Genomic DNA, 15,144 nt, shown 5'->3' on the forward strand with positions numbered 1-15,144 from the left:
CCAAGAACAGGGGTGGCCTCATAGTTCCCTCGCACAGTGTTGTTCGTGTCTGTGAGGCGACTGAACGCTGTGTCAAGAGGCTCCTGGCTGTAAGCAATGGCAAAATGCCTCGTGAAAGTGGGATAAGAGTGGCAATTTCCACTTCTGTCCTTTCTGAGGTCGGTCGGTCTACATTTGCTTCCTTGGATCGGCACATGTTTGACTGTGAGGCAGACAGCAACCATGTGTTTGCTTTAATACATTCTGTATCACAATCATACAGCAAGATACGTTTCCATCATGTTGTGAGAACACTCGATGATGACATGAAGGAAGAGCGCATCAGGAAAAAATATTGCAAACTGGTCCTGTTTGCTCACCAGTGAGGCAACACCAGAGCAAGCTGAAATATAAGAGCGACCTCATCTCTACATGGTGTGGGTGTGTTTTGTGGGTTAACTGTGAATTGTGTGGGTTAACTACATGACAGCGTTTCATGTCATTTATGTGACTGACTCACTGTTGATGTGTTGCTGACCCATGTCAGTGTAGAATAAACTCTGGTTATCATTATATCTGCGTGGTTTCTAACATCTCGGTAATAGAAACATACACATCTTAGTTACAATATAATGACTGAATTAACTAACATCATATAACATGACAACAAATCAGATCTTTATATTGAGGAATATTATAGAACAAGCCAAAGAATGGCAAACGACGATGTACCTCAATTTTATAGATTTCTAGAAAGCTTTCGACTCCTTGCCCAGAGAAAGTCTGGGTCATAATGAAGAAATACAGCATACCTGGAAAATTAGTGAACCTTGTAAAAGCCCTTTACCAAGACTTTCAATGTGCGGTCGTCGACCAAGGTGAAACAACAGAATGGTTCAAGGTGAAGACAGGAGTTAAACAGGGGTGTAACATGTCAGGATTCTTATTCCTACTAGTGGGTGATTGGGTCATGAGAAGAACGATAAAGAACACCGAGCGGTAATTTTGGGCACTTTTTTTTCAAACAAGCTCTAAACCATTGGATTCCCCAGGAAAAATGCGTCTAGAACCAACTTCAAACTTAATGAACACCATTTCCTTAAAGAACGGGATTCTGAGCCCGAATATCAGTTCAAATATTAGTATTCTATATTAATTAAATAGTCGGCGGTCCTAAAATTCGCTCCAGCTGCATCATCAGTGCGCCACGCCTTTGCTTTGACAGGCTTTGTTTACAAAACGATCGGCTTCCCAATATGGCCGCCAGACTATTTCCGGTGGCTTCACGGCGGCTAATGCTGCGAGGTGGCCAATTGGCTCTCCATATTATATACCTCCGTGCCTGCCTTGCATAACCCCAGATCACCTGTGGGCAAGGTGTAGTACCTGTCAGCTCCCCTTTACCAGGGTAACGGTCCGCAGCCATGCGGTTTAAATGGCAGATGCCTCTGCACATCTGGTGGATGAGAGTCCAGTCAACTCCAACAGCACGGGCGGAAGAGGGTGAATTCCCCATCGACCAGCAGAGAGACGGAGAGTCTCCGTCTTTACGACACACACTTACCCGTGTGTACCAGCCACAGAAAGGCAATGCCATCATTGCCCGAGGAGACTCGACATCTATATATATATATATATATATATATGAACAATCTCCTCCATGAGGTTGAGATCACCAACATAATATTAATAGTAATAATAGTTAAAGTAAATTTACTTTGTGCTGTATGATGTTGTAACCAATTGTAACTTGTAAGGAAGAGTTTAATATATCGTTCGCCGCTTCGACAGTGATAATCACCATATTGTCTCTCGATCGATCATCTTCCTGCTGGGACATCGCCACTTCGATATATCGATCCATTGAGCCCTTGGAAGTACGTATATGTACCCGTATCTATGTACGAATAGTTATACAAAGAGAACGTAGATTACCACCCACCTTGTCCACAACACACAGCCTCGAAACCGGACAGCCATTGCTTGCACGATCATGGCGTCCGCAGCGTCCTTCGTCCTTGCACAACCAACAGAATTGCGCTTGGAAGAAAACAAGTTGTTCCGAAACGAGAACTGATAATTATCAGTTACAACACATGAAATCTCTCCAACAACACATTATTCAGGATAACTAAGCGTTTTGTTTTAAAAGCATTTTATACTATTTTCTATTGTGTAAATTGGTTGCTCAAACTGCGATGTCCGCCACAAACAGCAACGACCTTCCCACGGTAAACGCAACTTGGGTTGTAAACGCTGTTCTCGCGAGATTACAATTGTTCCCACGCCAGAATTGCCATCCCTTTGCTCCTCGTGTTCACAGCCCCGGGCGATAACAACAACATCTCGCGAGATCCCGGTTTTCGTTCCCACGCCCTCCCGTTCACAAAGAGATCGAAGTCTAATCTCGCGAGAAATTGTAGCCGTTCCCACGCTTCGCCCGCGCAGTCGCTCCCCCCACCCCACCTGTTCCCACGGCCCCACGACACCAATTATCGCGAGATTGCGAACTTCGCGAGAGGAAAATTGGCTTCAACTGATCTCACTGGCATTGAGTCGAAACCCAAGAGGCTGAACACCTGATGACGTATTATTAATGTTTATATTTGATGGTGCTGACGGTTTTAAAACCGATGACGTATAAACCTAGCAGCTATACCAGACGTTGTCATGATTCGTGCAGGTCTGGTTAAGCGGACAATGTGAACAATGGGCTTTAATATGGACCAAAGGTCTCACCACCATGGGAAGCAAAGTGTCACTGAATTCCACCTTTACTTTGCTTCCCAATGTGGATAGCACACCTTTGTGTGGGTTCAAAACTCAGTGTGTCTCCGCCCAGATGGTGTGACGTGACGTCATCCCGGTGTGTAGTTCGGGATTTTATTCGTGACGATCCATCGAGTGCACGATGACCGTGAGATCCACCGGGTACACGATGACCGTGAGATCCACCAGGTGCACGATAACCGTGAGATCCACCGGGTACACGATGACCGTGAGATCCACCGGGTACACGATAAACGTGAGATCCACCGGGTACACGATGACCGTGAGATCCACCGGGTGCACGATAACCGTGAGATCCACCAGGTGCACGATGACCGTGAGATCCACCGGGTGCACGATGACCGTGAGATCCATCGGGTGCACGATAAACGTGAGATCCACCGGGTGCACGATAACCGTGAGATCCACCGGGTGCACGATGACCGTCAGGTCCACCGAGTGCACGATGACCGTGAGATCCACCAGGTGCACGATGACCGTGAGATCCACCAGGTGTACGATGACTGTGAGGTCCACCGGGTACACGATAAACGTGAGATCCACCGGGTGCACGATAACCGTGAGATCCACCGGGTACACGATGACCGTCAGGTCCACCGAGTGCACGATGACCGTGAGATCCACCAGGTGCACGATGACCGTGAGATCCACCAGGTGTACGATGACTGTGAGGTCCACCGGGTACACGATAAACGTGAGATCCACCGGGTGCACAATAACCGTGAGATCCACCGGGTACACGATGACAGTCAGATCCACCGGGCACACGATGACCGTGAGATCCACCGGGTACACGATGACCGTGGATCCACATGGTGCACGATAACCGTGAGATCCACCAGGTGCACGATGACCATGAGATCCACCAGGTGCACGATGACCGTAGGATCCACCGGGTACACGGTGACCGTGAGATCCACCGGGTGCACGATGACCGTGAGATCCACCAGGTGCACGACGACCGTGAGATCAGCCGGGTGCACGGTGACCGTGAGATCCACCAGGTGCCCGATGACCGTGAGATCCACCGGGTGCACGATGATCGTGAGATCCACCGGGTGCACGATGATCGTGAGATCCACCGGGTGCACGATGACCGTGAGATCCACCAGGTGCCCGATGACCGTGAGATCCACCGGGTGCACGATGATCGTGAGATCCACCGGGTGCACGATGACCATGAGATCCACCGGGTGCACGATGACCATGAGATCCACGGGGTGCACGATTACCGTGAGATCCAAAGGGTGCACGATGACCGTAATATCCACCGGGTGCACGATGACCGTGAGATCCACCGGGTGCACGATGACCGTGAGATCCAAAGGGTGCACGATGACCGTGAGATCCACCGGGTGCACGATGACCATGAGATCCACGGGGTGCACGATGACCATGAGATCCACAGGGTGCACGATGACCGTGATATGCACCGGGTGCACGATGACCGTGAGATCCAAAGGGTGCACGATGACCGTGAGATCCAAAGGGTACACGATGACCGTGAGATCCACCGGGTACACGATGATCTGTTAATATTTGAATTTGCAAGAACCTTCTAAAGAAACAGTGGGAATACTGTCCTGCAGTGTGCAGGTTTCCACCATTAACACCGATTCGTGGTGAGCATCCTAATTGGACACTCATGGATTATGCGAAGCGATGCTTGAACTTGTAACTACCGACTACCGTCCATAAAGTGCAAAAACTTTCTCCAACACTCATTCAGTCGGGATCCGAAAAATCAATGGACGGTGGATGGGGGTAGAAAGGGGCCGACTTGGTATAATGTCATTTAAACCTACAAATGTTTCAGTTATTTGCTGAAAATGGGACTTTAATCTTTCGTCTTCCGAGAAAGGAAAGGATTCCTCAAGGTCTGTGCAAAATTTCGCTCAAAACGTGAAGAAGATAACATGAGGCGAAAGGAACGTTTGCCTTGTGGTGAAGAAGAAGACTATTGCTAGGCCCCTCCCTTTTCTCTCCCCTCCCAAAGGCCAGGTCCCAGCGCGCTAACATGGCGCCCGTGGTGACCGGGTGAGGCGATCTCGCGGAGCTAGGAGACTTGTGCGGCTCTGAGGAGCATTTCACCTCGTACTTGGTTCCCGTCGTGCGATGTGTGTCCGAGATGTTCACGACGAGGCGTCTCTGGCATTTAACGCGCTTCCTGCGATGTCTGCTCGACTTGTAATGGGGTTTACTTGTCCAAAACCTCGAAGTCTCAGTCCCTCCCACCGTGACACCGTCCCTACCCCCACGCCGCTTGTTATTCTTTGTGTTTCTCTGTCTTTCAATGTCTCTTTTTGCCGAAGTTTGTACATTTTCTTTTCTTTGTGTGCTGTCTCCCTTCGTCTTACTTATCTGCGTTTCGTATCGCCTTGGGTTTTGTAAAAATGCAGATGTATTAAGTGTAACAGATCTATCTGTCTGTGTCTGGCTTTACAAACAACTCTTCCTCCACCCCCCCGCCCCCCGCCCCCCCTTTTGCCTCCCCATCACCAGGGGCCAGTTTGGGGACCGGCCTCCACCTAAGCGCCTCACCAGGTAAGCTCACTTACATTCTAGTTCTCTAAGCCCCAATCCCCAACCTCCCAATACCACAACCGCCACCACCACATGTTTCTTTTCTCCACCGACACATCTTCGGATTTCCATTTACTCTCAAAACCTTATTTACAATTCACCCAATAATCCCATTTAAATATCTTATATCTTGTGCCCTCTTGCTATAATATAACGGATTTCCATTCCCCTCCCGACAACCTGTAGCTTTCTCACATTCCTACCCTAGCTCCCCTTCATCCTGGATTCCCCCTACACCCCCGCCCCCCCCACCGACCCACATTTTCCTCCTTGTGTACCCACCTCACCCAGTTACCCTCATCTACCTAATGCGTGCAGATCTCCTTCGCCACTTACTCTTTTCCCGAGTATGATTCTGGTTCCACCCTCTCCCTTTCTGCCACCATGCACTCTGCATCCATGTACACGTCCTTCCCAGATGAAGACTCCTCCCTCCCCCCATATACCCCCACCCACCACCATCCTTCCCCGGTGAGGCAACGCTCCTCCCGTCCTTGCTGGGTGAATCCGCCATCACCCCCTCCCCCCCAATCCTTCGCCGGTGAAGCTGTCCTCGCCCACCCCCCTCCCATCCTTCGCAGGTGAAGCCACCCTCGCCCACCATCCTTCGCGGGTGAAGCCACCCTCGCCCACCATCCTTAGTGGGTGAAGCTGCCCTCGCCCACCATCCTTCATGGGTGAAGCCAACCTCGCCCACCATCCTTAGCGGGTGAAGCTGCCCTCGCCCACCATCCTTCATGGGTGAAGCCAACCTCGCCCACCATCCTTCATGGGTGAAGCCAACCTCGCCCACCATCCTTAACGGGTGAAGCTGCCCTCGCCCCCCATCCTTCAAGGGTGAAGCCGCCCTCACCCCCCATCCTTCGTGGATGAAGCCTCCCTCACCCCCCGTCCTTCGCGGGTGAAGCCGCCCTCACCCCCCCCCCCCCCGTCCTTCGTGGGTGAAGCCGCCCTCACCCCCTGTCCTTCACGGGTGAAGCTGCCCTCACCCCCCGTCCTTCGCGGGTGAAGCCGCCCTCACCCCCCCTGTCCTTTGCGGGTGAAGCCGCCCTCACCCCCCCCCCCCCCCCCCGTCCTTCGCGGGTAAATCCGCCCTCGCCCACCGTCCTTAGCGTGTGAAGCCGCCCTCACCCACCATCCTTACCGGGTGAAGTTGCCCTCGCCCACCGTCCTTCATTGGTGAAGCCGCCTTCACCCCCTCCTCCCGTCCTTGCTGGGTGAATCCGCCATCACCCCCTCCCCCCCAATCCTTCGCCGGTGAAGCTGTCCTCGCCCATCCCCCTCCCATCCTTCGCAGGTGAAGCCACCCTCGCCCACCATCCTTAGCGGGTGAAGCCACCCTCGCCCACCATCCTTAGTGGGTGAAGCTGCCCTCGCCCACCATCCTTCATGGGTGAAGCCAACCTCGCCCACCATCCTTAGCGGGTGAAGCTGCCCTCGCCCACCATCCTTCATGGGTGAAGCCAACCTCGCCCACCATCCTTCATGGGTGAAGCCAACCTCGCCCACCATCCTTAGCGGGTGAAGCTGCCCTCGCCCACCATCCTTCATGGGTGAAGCCAACCTTGCCCACCATCCTTCATGGGTGAAGCCAACCTCGCCCACCATCCTTAACGGGTGAAGCTGCCCTCGCCCCGTCCTTCCTGGGTGACGCCACCCTCATGCCCCATCCTACCCCGGTGAAGACGCCCTAGTGTAGTCACTTTTCTGCCCTGGGATGCAATCCCACTTTTCCTGTTCCCCCTACTTTTGCATAACTCCTTTCATCACTTTCCTCCCCATGTGCAATTCCCCACACTTACTATTCCTTGATTCATTCCCACATCTATTTTTGCTTCATGGATGCAGGCTCTTTCCCACCGCCTCCCAATCTTTCCAAACACCCCCTACATCCTCCATCCCTTCGTTTCTGGTCTTGATCCATCCTTATGGCCTTCTTTGTGGCCATAGGGATGGCTTCCTGGCTACTTTGTCCGCTTCCTGGCCACAATCCCTCACTATTCCCCCCTCTCCTTCCTTAGCACGATCACCTACCTACTCGATGTCCCTTCATCCCTGGATGCAAGGTGCCACTTATCAATACCCCTTCTTTTTTCATTCAACATGCCTTTTAAATGACCAAAATCCAGTAGTAATCAAAAAACATTATTGGTTTGTGGAATATACTGTTTGATTGAAGGACTGTGCTTGTTTTTGTTCACATGTATTGCATTTTGAACTAGAACGACACTCGGTAAAGCACATACCCCTGCTCGGCTGAATTATTTTTTTTGTATACATTACATTGTCTAGGCTTGTGGAAGAGCTAATACTAGTACACTGAACGGATCAGGACGCAACAGACCAAAAGGAACAGCAGAGAGTGGGAGGAAATACCAACAGCAGAGCTGAAGTTTATGTTTAAGCTGAAGTTTAGTTTGCGTTTTGTATCCCACTGATAGCTCAGATCTGCATCCGGACCTTAATCAAAATCTGATATACTTGTTCTTGTGAACTAGCCAGGTCACCCCTCATGTTTTGTCATAATCCGTCTGCAACTCCTTGAAAGATTGTACTATATATCGTTTTGGCTCCGTCTCTCGGTGGTGGTGGTGGTGGTGGTGGTGGTGCTGGTTCAGGTTCATATGCAGACTGTGGCTGCCTGGCTGCATCATTTTCTGGGGGCTCGGCTGTGCCGCTGATGCATTGCCCCTGTTACCAGTAAGGTGGTACTCATTTTGCCCACCTCGGATGGATGCCAGATTGGTTCAACCTACATGGTGTTATTTCAGTGGCATGACCTGTGTTCAAACTCAGGACCTTAACCGTTAAGCCAATACCAAACCTCTCAATGGTGAAGAACTACTTAAAAAAAAAAAAAATTAATAACATCCAGATCTGGATTCAGATCTTCACCAAAATCGAATCAATTTATTCTCGTCACGCACTCAACCTATCCACCAAGTTTTATGCGTATCCGTCCATACCGTTTTGAGATGCCATGCTCACAAAGACAGACGGGCTTGAAAACATACCAAGAAGGTAATGAAGCAACTTGTGAATGACGCAAGTGTGGATCAATATCAAAACTAGAGGGAAGTTGATGATGCACCATCGCAAAACCCCACGCTTCCCACCAAAAGCAATGTTGAAAGATTGCATAAAATTCCACCAGGAATGACCCAATATCAAATTTTGGGTAAAAAAGCAAACAACAAAAAAAAAACTTCTGTTTTGTCCCCCGTGACCCAAAGCCCCTTTCGCCTTGGGGCATGAACCTGGGTTCAAATCTAATAAATCATTCTCCAATATTGATTGCATATAATGTGTCCATATTCGTCGTCCCTGGTGTTGTTGGTGTTAATCCCTGGTGTTGGGCTAGCGGCTAGGGTGCCGGCTTAGGATCCTAGGATCCCGGGTTCGAATCTCGGTCGATCGCCGAATTAATGCCAGGGGGGTTGACTCAGCCTGTCATCCTTCCGAGGTCGGCTAATTGAGTACCAGTTCACTGGTAATTCCCTGTTTGTCGTTGAAGGCGGCAAAAAGGGTTGGCGTCAGGAAGGGCATCCGGCCGCAAAACATTGCTTCAAAAAGGGGACCAAAAAACAACAACTACCACGGTCCCCGAAAAGGCCAACCCCTGCTTTGCGGGGAAAAATGGCCTCTAAACGGTGGGGTTTTTTTTTTATAATGTGTCCATAATTGCATTTTTATGGTATATTTGACCTTCTGACCCCACCCTAGGGGGTGGAGCCAATAATGGTAATGCCCTTCACCGTTCTTGCCATTTGGTGAATTTCTGCACAATCATTTAGGAGATAGCCGGCCAGACAGACAGACAAACAGTCCGAGCAACGACAATAACCCGCTCCCCTTCCCTTCACCATTTTTATTTTAAGCTTGGGGATAATGATTATTCAAGTATGATATTATTGAGTGCTCCTTTATTAATATTTTTATTCTAGTATAGTAAAGTGCAGAAATAACATGTCGCTGATGGTTTCAGGGAGGCGATGAGGAATTATTTGAAAGAGCGAGGGGACCAGACAGTTCTTATTCTTCACGCAAAGGTTGCCCAGAAGTCTTATGGCAATGAAAAAAGGTGACAACTCAATAAAAGGCATTTATCCAGTTGCCTTGTATTCTATTGGAACTTGTATTCCAGTTATCCCAATGCTTAGTTGTTTCAAACTTCCTTCATCTCCTTTCCCCATCTTCCATTTCTTTAATGATATTCAAACGTAATCACTTATTTCCTAAATCTTCCATCTCTCATGTCGGTCAAAGCTCATCATCCTTTCCCAGAGGTCACCTATGCCTGAATTTGTTTCAATATCATCACTTTTGAACTTTTCCTGAACTTTTCATCCCATCCCTCTCTTTCCTAATCTCTGCAATCAAAGCCAACCCTCCTTCTTCCTGACAGGTTTTTCTGCCCTCCACCATGCGTCTATCTCATGGGTAGTGGGTGGAAGAAGAAGAAAGAGGCAATGGAACGTGGAGGAAGCTCTGAGCAGGAGTCTCAGCCATGCGCCTTTATTGGCATTGGGAACAGTGACCAGGAGATGCAGCAGCTTAGCTTGGAGGGCAAGGTGTGAGAGGGAAATACATTAAAAGTGGAATGATAGGGTTTTTGTGATTAAGGGGTTGCTGAAAATAAGCCTTGCATTTTGGCAGTCTACTTCTTCTCTCTTTTATCTCCTGTAAAAAGTCGCTTTTTCAAATGTTTTGTAATTATTACACGCCAAATAAGACAAAAGGCGTTTTATTTGAAGCCAATTCATATCGCCATATCTGAGAGATATTTTGAGATGCACAATTGGCCGGTGTATGGAAGTGAGGTTGACCTATATTCCTGGCAATATCAGGAAAGACAAACATGCTTGATTTCTGCAATATTGTGTGACGGGATGTGCCAATTGAGTGAAACTTGTGATGGCAGCCAATCAACTTGCAGTCCGATATGTTTTTATTCCGGCACAGATTTGTTGTTCATGGTCATACAGTGCCTATAGAAAATCTATACCCCCTTTCAAAATTTTCACCTTTTGTTGCCTTATAGCCAAGAATTAAAATGCATTAAATCAGACTTTTTTCTACCTTTATTTACACATCGTAACCCACAACGTCAAAGTGAAAAACAAATTCTACAAATTTCAGAAAATTCATTAAAAATACAAAACTAGATTATCTTGGTTGGATAAGTGTCCATCCCCTCTTCCCCCCTCCCTCCCCCCATCTTATAATAGCAATTGTCAATTAGCTCAGGTGTAACCAATCACCTTCAAAATCACACAAGTTAATTGGCCAACACCTGTGTTAAATTGTAGGCAAAACGTTTTGGGGTTTGACAAAACCAAGATGGAACTTTTTGGCCTAAATGCAAAATGTTACATTTGGCACAAACCCAACACAGCACATCACCCAAAGAACACCGTCCCTACTGTGAAGCATGGTGGAGGCAGCATCATGTTATGGGGATGCTTTTCATCAGCAAGGACTGGGGTACTTGTCAGGATAGAAGGGAAAATGGATGGAGCAAAATACAGAACATTCCCAAAGGAAAACCTACTGCCCTCTGCAAGAAAGCTAAAATTGGGACGGAAGTTCACCTTTCAGCATGACTACGACCCGAAGCACAAAGCCAAAGCTACACTGGAGTGGATAAAGAACAAAAAGATAAATGTCATTGAGTGGCCCAGTCAGAGCCCCGACCTAAATCCAATCGAAAATCTGTGGCATGACTTGAAATTTGATTTCCATCAACACTCCCCACCCAACGTGACTGATCTTGAACAGTTTTGTACGGAAGAATGGTCAAATATTACCCAATCAAGGTGTGTAAAGTTGGTAGATACCTATCCTAACAGACTCACAGCTGTAATTGCTGTCAAAGGTGCTTCCACCAAGTATTAACTCAGAGGGGTGGAAACATATCCAACCAAGATATTCTACTTTTGTATTTGTAATTAATTTTCTGAAATTTGTAGAATTTGTTTTTCACTTGGAAGTTGCGGGTTACGATGTGTAAATAAAGTTGGGAAAAGTCTGTTTTAATGCAATTTAATTTCAGACTATAAGGCAAGAAAAGGTGAAAATTTTGAAAGGGGATGTAGACTTTATATAGGCACTGTACCTACCCTGCCCTGAAGCGATTATAGAGGGCTTGTCTTCCAAATAATACTCCACAAATACGGATTCATGCATGATTGATTGATGAAAACAAAATTTATTCTTGTCATAATACATATAAAGGTAACAGTGCATAATAGACACAACTGTAGTTGCTAGCAATGATCAGGGCTTTGAAGCGGTAGTGTATACAATTGAAAAAAGGAAACTTGAAACGCCTTTAAATTTAGCATTAAAAAAAAATCTAGAGCAACTACAAACCTATAACTAGAAAGCATCTCAAAATGCAAAGCACATCTGCATCCGCTTTGTACTTGAACGAAACTTGACGAAAACGACAGTTAAAAAAATTGTGCATTTTATTCTTCTGTTCACCATATTGTCATGATAGAAGTTGTTGAAGATTGGATGTCAAAAGCTCAAATGGTACTACAAAAAAAGTTGACTGGTAGATCTCCGTTCTATCTCCTGAGGCCCAACCACATGTGGGGATAGCAGGCAACAACAACTTACACACACACACACATCCCACACAATTGCAAAACCTCATTTCGCACTATGTGGGCAAACAGGCTAAAAAGCTCCTTTTCTTATCAAAATAGGTATGAGTATTAGTCTCATTTGTGAAGGAAGGATTGATGGGATGTTTTTTTTGAATTTTTTGATTGATTTTGATTTTGATTGTGATTTTTAGAATTTTGTTTATTTTTGAATTTTGATGATATTATTTGAAGATGTCACGTTTTCAAATCATAATCACGATCTCCTTTGTAAGCTAACTTTCTCCATGAAAATCAATGGATTTTCATGTATAATTTACATTAATAACTGTTTCTTGTTTATTATTGCTATTAAAACAAACCTTGATCTTGGTATGTCCTTTACCTCATCCCCCTCCCCTCACCTTTCCTTCCTGATGTATGCAGAATTTCTGTACAGCAAAGACTTTGTATATCTCTGACTCGGACAAGAGAAAACACTTCATGCTCTCTGTTAAAATGTTCTACGGAAACTCCGATGACATTGGAGTGTTCAGCAGCAAAAGGATAAAAGTAATTTCAAAACCATCCAAGAAGAAGCAGTCTTTAAAGAATGCTGACTGTAAGTTCTCCATCATTACTGTTACTGTGTTTGTGTGTATTTGTGAGTTCAATCATTCCGAGCTCACTTGGTATTTTCTGCACAGTGTGTATTGCATCAGGGACCAAAGTAGCATTATTCAATCGCCTTCGATCACAAACGGTCAGCACACGCTACCTGCATGTTGATGGCGGAAACTTCCATGCGAGCTCCCAGCAGTGGGGTGCCTTCCACATCCACCTTCGTAAGCTTGAGTTGTTCTGCCTGTGGCTCTATCATGACCCGTTTTTATTTGCTATTGAAAAGCTATTGAACATTGAACATTTTAATATTTAGAATATGAACAGAATATGAACATTTTAATATTTCCATTGGCCGGGAGTCTTGTGCAAGTTCTCTAAAACTCGGGTTTACTCGTGTGTCTTGGTTACAGCGCAGATGTGGGTAATGTATATCAAGGCATTGCAAAGATTTGCCTACTGAATTTTTATGAAAGGGTGTTAATAGCACTTACTTGTATCGTGTTGCACATAAATTGTAAATCCTGCAGTTTGTGTCGAAGGAATTTTCAATTCGTACACTGAGCATGCAACTGCAAAAAAAAAGAAGAAGAATTTGACACTTTTACTTTCATTCCTCGAAGAGGACAAACTCCTGTGATGCAGCGCCTCACAAAAAGCATGAGGATGATGATTTGTAATGTAATCCTATTCCTTCTGGAACCAAAACGATGGCAGATCAGAGTTCACATGGATTATATTTGGTAATTTGGAGGCCATTGACAGGGTATGTAGAGATGCCCTACAGAATGGTGCATATGCAGTAAGACTTACCTCTAGGCTGTCTTGTCTGGCTTTGATTCCCAACCCGACTCTGAACTGTTGGATTGGTATTTTGCAGGTAGGGCGTTGCCATTCCTCGGATGCCATCCATCACAAAACGTGCCATCCCTCAGATGAACGTTAAGCTGGGTGTTCCATCTGCTCGCATTAGTTGGTGGAAGTTAAAGATCCCTCCGTGTCTTTCGTGAAGAGTTGGTGAGTTATCGCCACCACCTTGAATTACAAATACCAAATTCCTGCCATCTTCAGTTGAATGTCGAACTTGCATAGCCCCCTTCATGAATGACTTGGGCCATAAACTTTCCCAGCCAATCCCACAAGAAGGTGGGGATGATTGTAACTGTTGGAGTAGGAGAGTGGCTCCTACTCCAGCTGTTTTGAATTGATATTCTGGAGACCATTCAAAGGGGCGAAAATTAAAATAGATAAAACCATGTGTCTTTATTGGCTTAGTGGTTAGGGTGCCGGCTTGGGATCCTAGGATCCTGGGTTCGAATCCTGGTCGATCGCTGAATTAACGCCAGGGGGGTTGACTCAGCCTGTCATCCTTCCGAGGTCGGCAAATTGAGTACCAGTTCACTGGTAATTCCCTGTGTGTCGCAAGAGTCGACTAACAGGGTTGGTGGCAGGAAGGGCATCCAGCCATAAAGCATTGCTTAAAAAAGGGGACCATGGTGCCCGAAAAAGGCCAACCCCTGCCTTGCAGGGAAAAATGGCCTCTAAAGGTGGTTCTTCTTCATGTGTCTTTATTGACTTTTAAGTTGAAGTTATTTATTCTACTTTGTAGCATATGGCGACTGTAAAATGCATCCATTCACTTGCTACTTTAATGTACATTCTTCACTCGGCTTCCAATAACTCGTGATGATGATAAACATGCAATGCTATACTAATGAATAGTTTATTGTTTTTTACCTGCAAAAAAATGGAGATGGAGAGGAGATCAAGCTTCTATGGGGTATGGAAACTTCTCCATGACCTAGGCTATAGTCAAGATGGGCGTTTGAGCCACACTTGATTTAATGTGCCATACTCTTTACGGAGCGTTGTTGCTGCTGAAACAGTTTCTTGGCAGAGCTTGTACTGGGTGGTCGGTCTGCCATTTCCTTCCTGATGTTTTGTCCATGCGCCATCCTTTTAAGTGCTGAGCGTCAAGCAAGCAGCACATACCAATGTTTTTGTCTGGAGTCAATGCTCATGGAATGGAGAGAACACTGAATGGATCAGGATGCAACAGAACAAAAGGAACAGTAGAGAGAAGGAGTATGGCTGTGGGGAAGACACCAAGAGCAGGGTTGAAGGACAAAATAGAGGGAGACTTGGACAAATAATGGTTGTGGGGAGGAACCAGGGGTAGAGGGGGAACTCGTGGGGTGGATAAGATTGAGACAAAAGCAAATTCTCAGGAGGAAAAAAAAACTGGTAGTTAGGAGGTGAGTTGATCTGCTAAAGGAGATCATGGTTTGGGGGTGAGGGGACAGTTGATGGGGTTAGAAAAGATCGTGATATTGGACGATATGATTATTATATGCCATATGCAATTGCCTTCCAAAAAGGCTTTTGGCCACAATTTCTGGCACTCTCGTCGATGGAAACTTCTCCAAGCTGCCTGTCTATTGACCCAAATCACCTATTTGATTAGATACGACATTGCTGCTGTCCACAATAAGAGAAAGATGAACCACTCATTTCTCATCTTCAGACACATCGCGATGCCGAGGTAGTTTTGTCTTGGATCAGCAGCACAATCCTGGATGGG

General features: G+C 46.6%; 2 protein-coding genes across 8 annotated transcripts in view; one reads left to right on the forward strand and one right to left on the reverse strand.

Moving 5' to 3' along the window:
* The window catches only part of CREG1 (cellular repressor of E1A stimulated genes 1), a 100,787-nt gene extending 98,450 nt beyond the window's left edge, over window positions 1-2,337 (reverse strand). Inside the window, exon 1 of one of the 2 annotated variants that reach the window (XM_068115828.2) lies at window positions 1,922-2,337. In XM_068115828.2, the coding sequence (XP_067971929.2) occupies window positions 1,922-1,974 (53 nt within the window). In that variant the 5' untranslated portion in view covers window positions 1,975-2,337. The remainder of the gene's footprint in view (window positions 1-1,921) is intronic. The other variant, XM_078775176.1, reaches the window with a different exon arrangement.
* Window positions 2,338-4,729: 2,392 nt separating this feature from the next.
* RBPJ (recombination signal binding protein for immunoglobulin kappa J region) overlaps window positions 4,730-15,144 on the forward strand; it is a 129,465-nt gene continuing 119,050 nt past the window's right edge. For all 6 annotated transcript variants that reach the window (XM_068115930.2, XM_068115923.2, XM_068115940.2 and 3 more), the window contains exons 1-6: window positions 4,730-4,806; window positions 5,272-5,313; window positions 9,338-9,433; window positions 9,758-9,923; window positions 12,390-12,564; window positions 12,650-12,787. In XM_068115930.2, the coding sequence (XP_067972031.2) occupies window positions 4,787-4,806; window positions 5,272-5,313; window positions 9,338-9,433; window positions 9,758-9,923; window positions 12,390-12,564; window positions 12,650-12,787 (637 nt within the window). In that variant the 5' untranslated portion in view covers window positions 4,730-4,786. The remainder of the gene's footprint in view (window positions 4,807-5,271; window positions 5,314-9,337; window positions 9,434-9,757; window positions 9,924-12,389; window positions 12,565-12,649; window positions 12,788-15,144) is intronic.

This window comes from Myxine glutinosa, chromosome 1 (assembly GCF_964187855.1).
Source record: "Myxine glutinosa chromosome 1, kmMyxGlut1.1, whole genome shotgun sequence".
NCBI lineage: Eukaryota > Metazoa > Chordata > Myxini > Myxiniformes > Myxinidae > Myxine > Myxine glutinosa.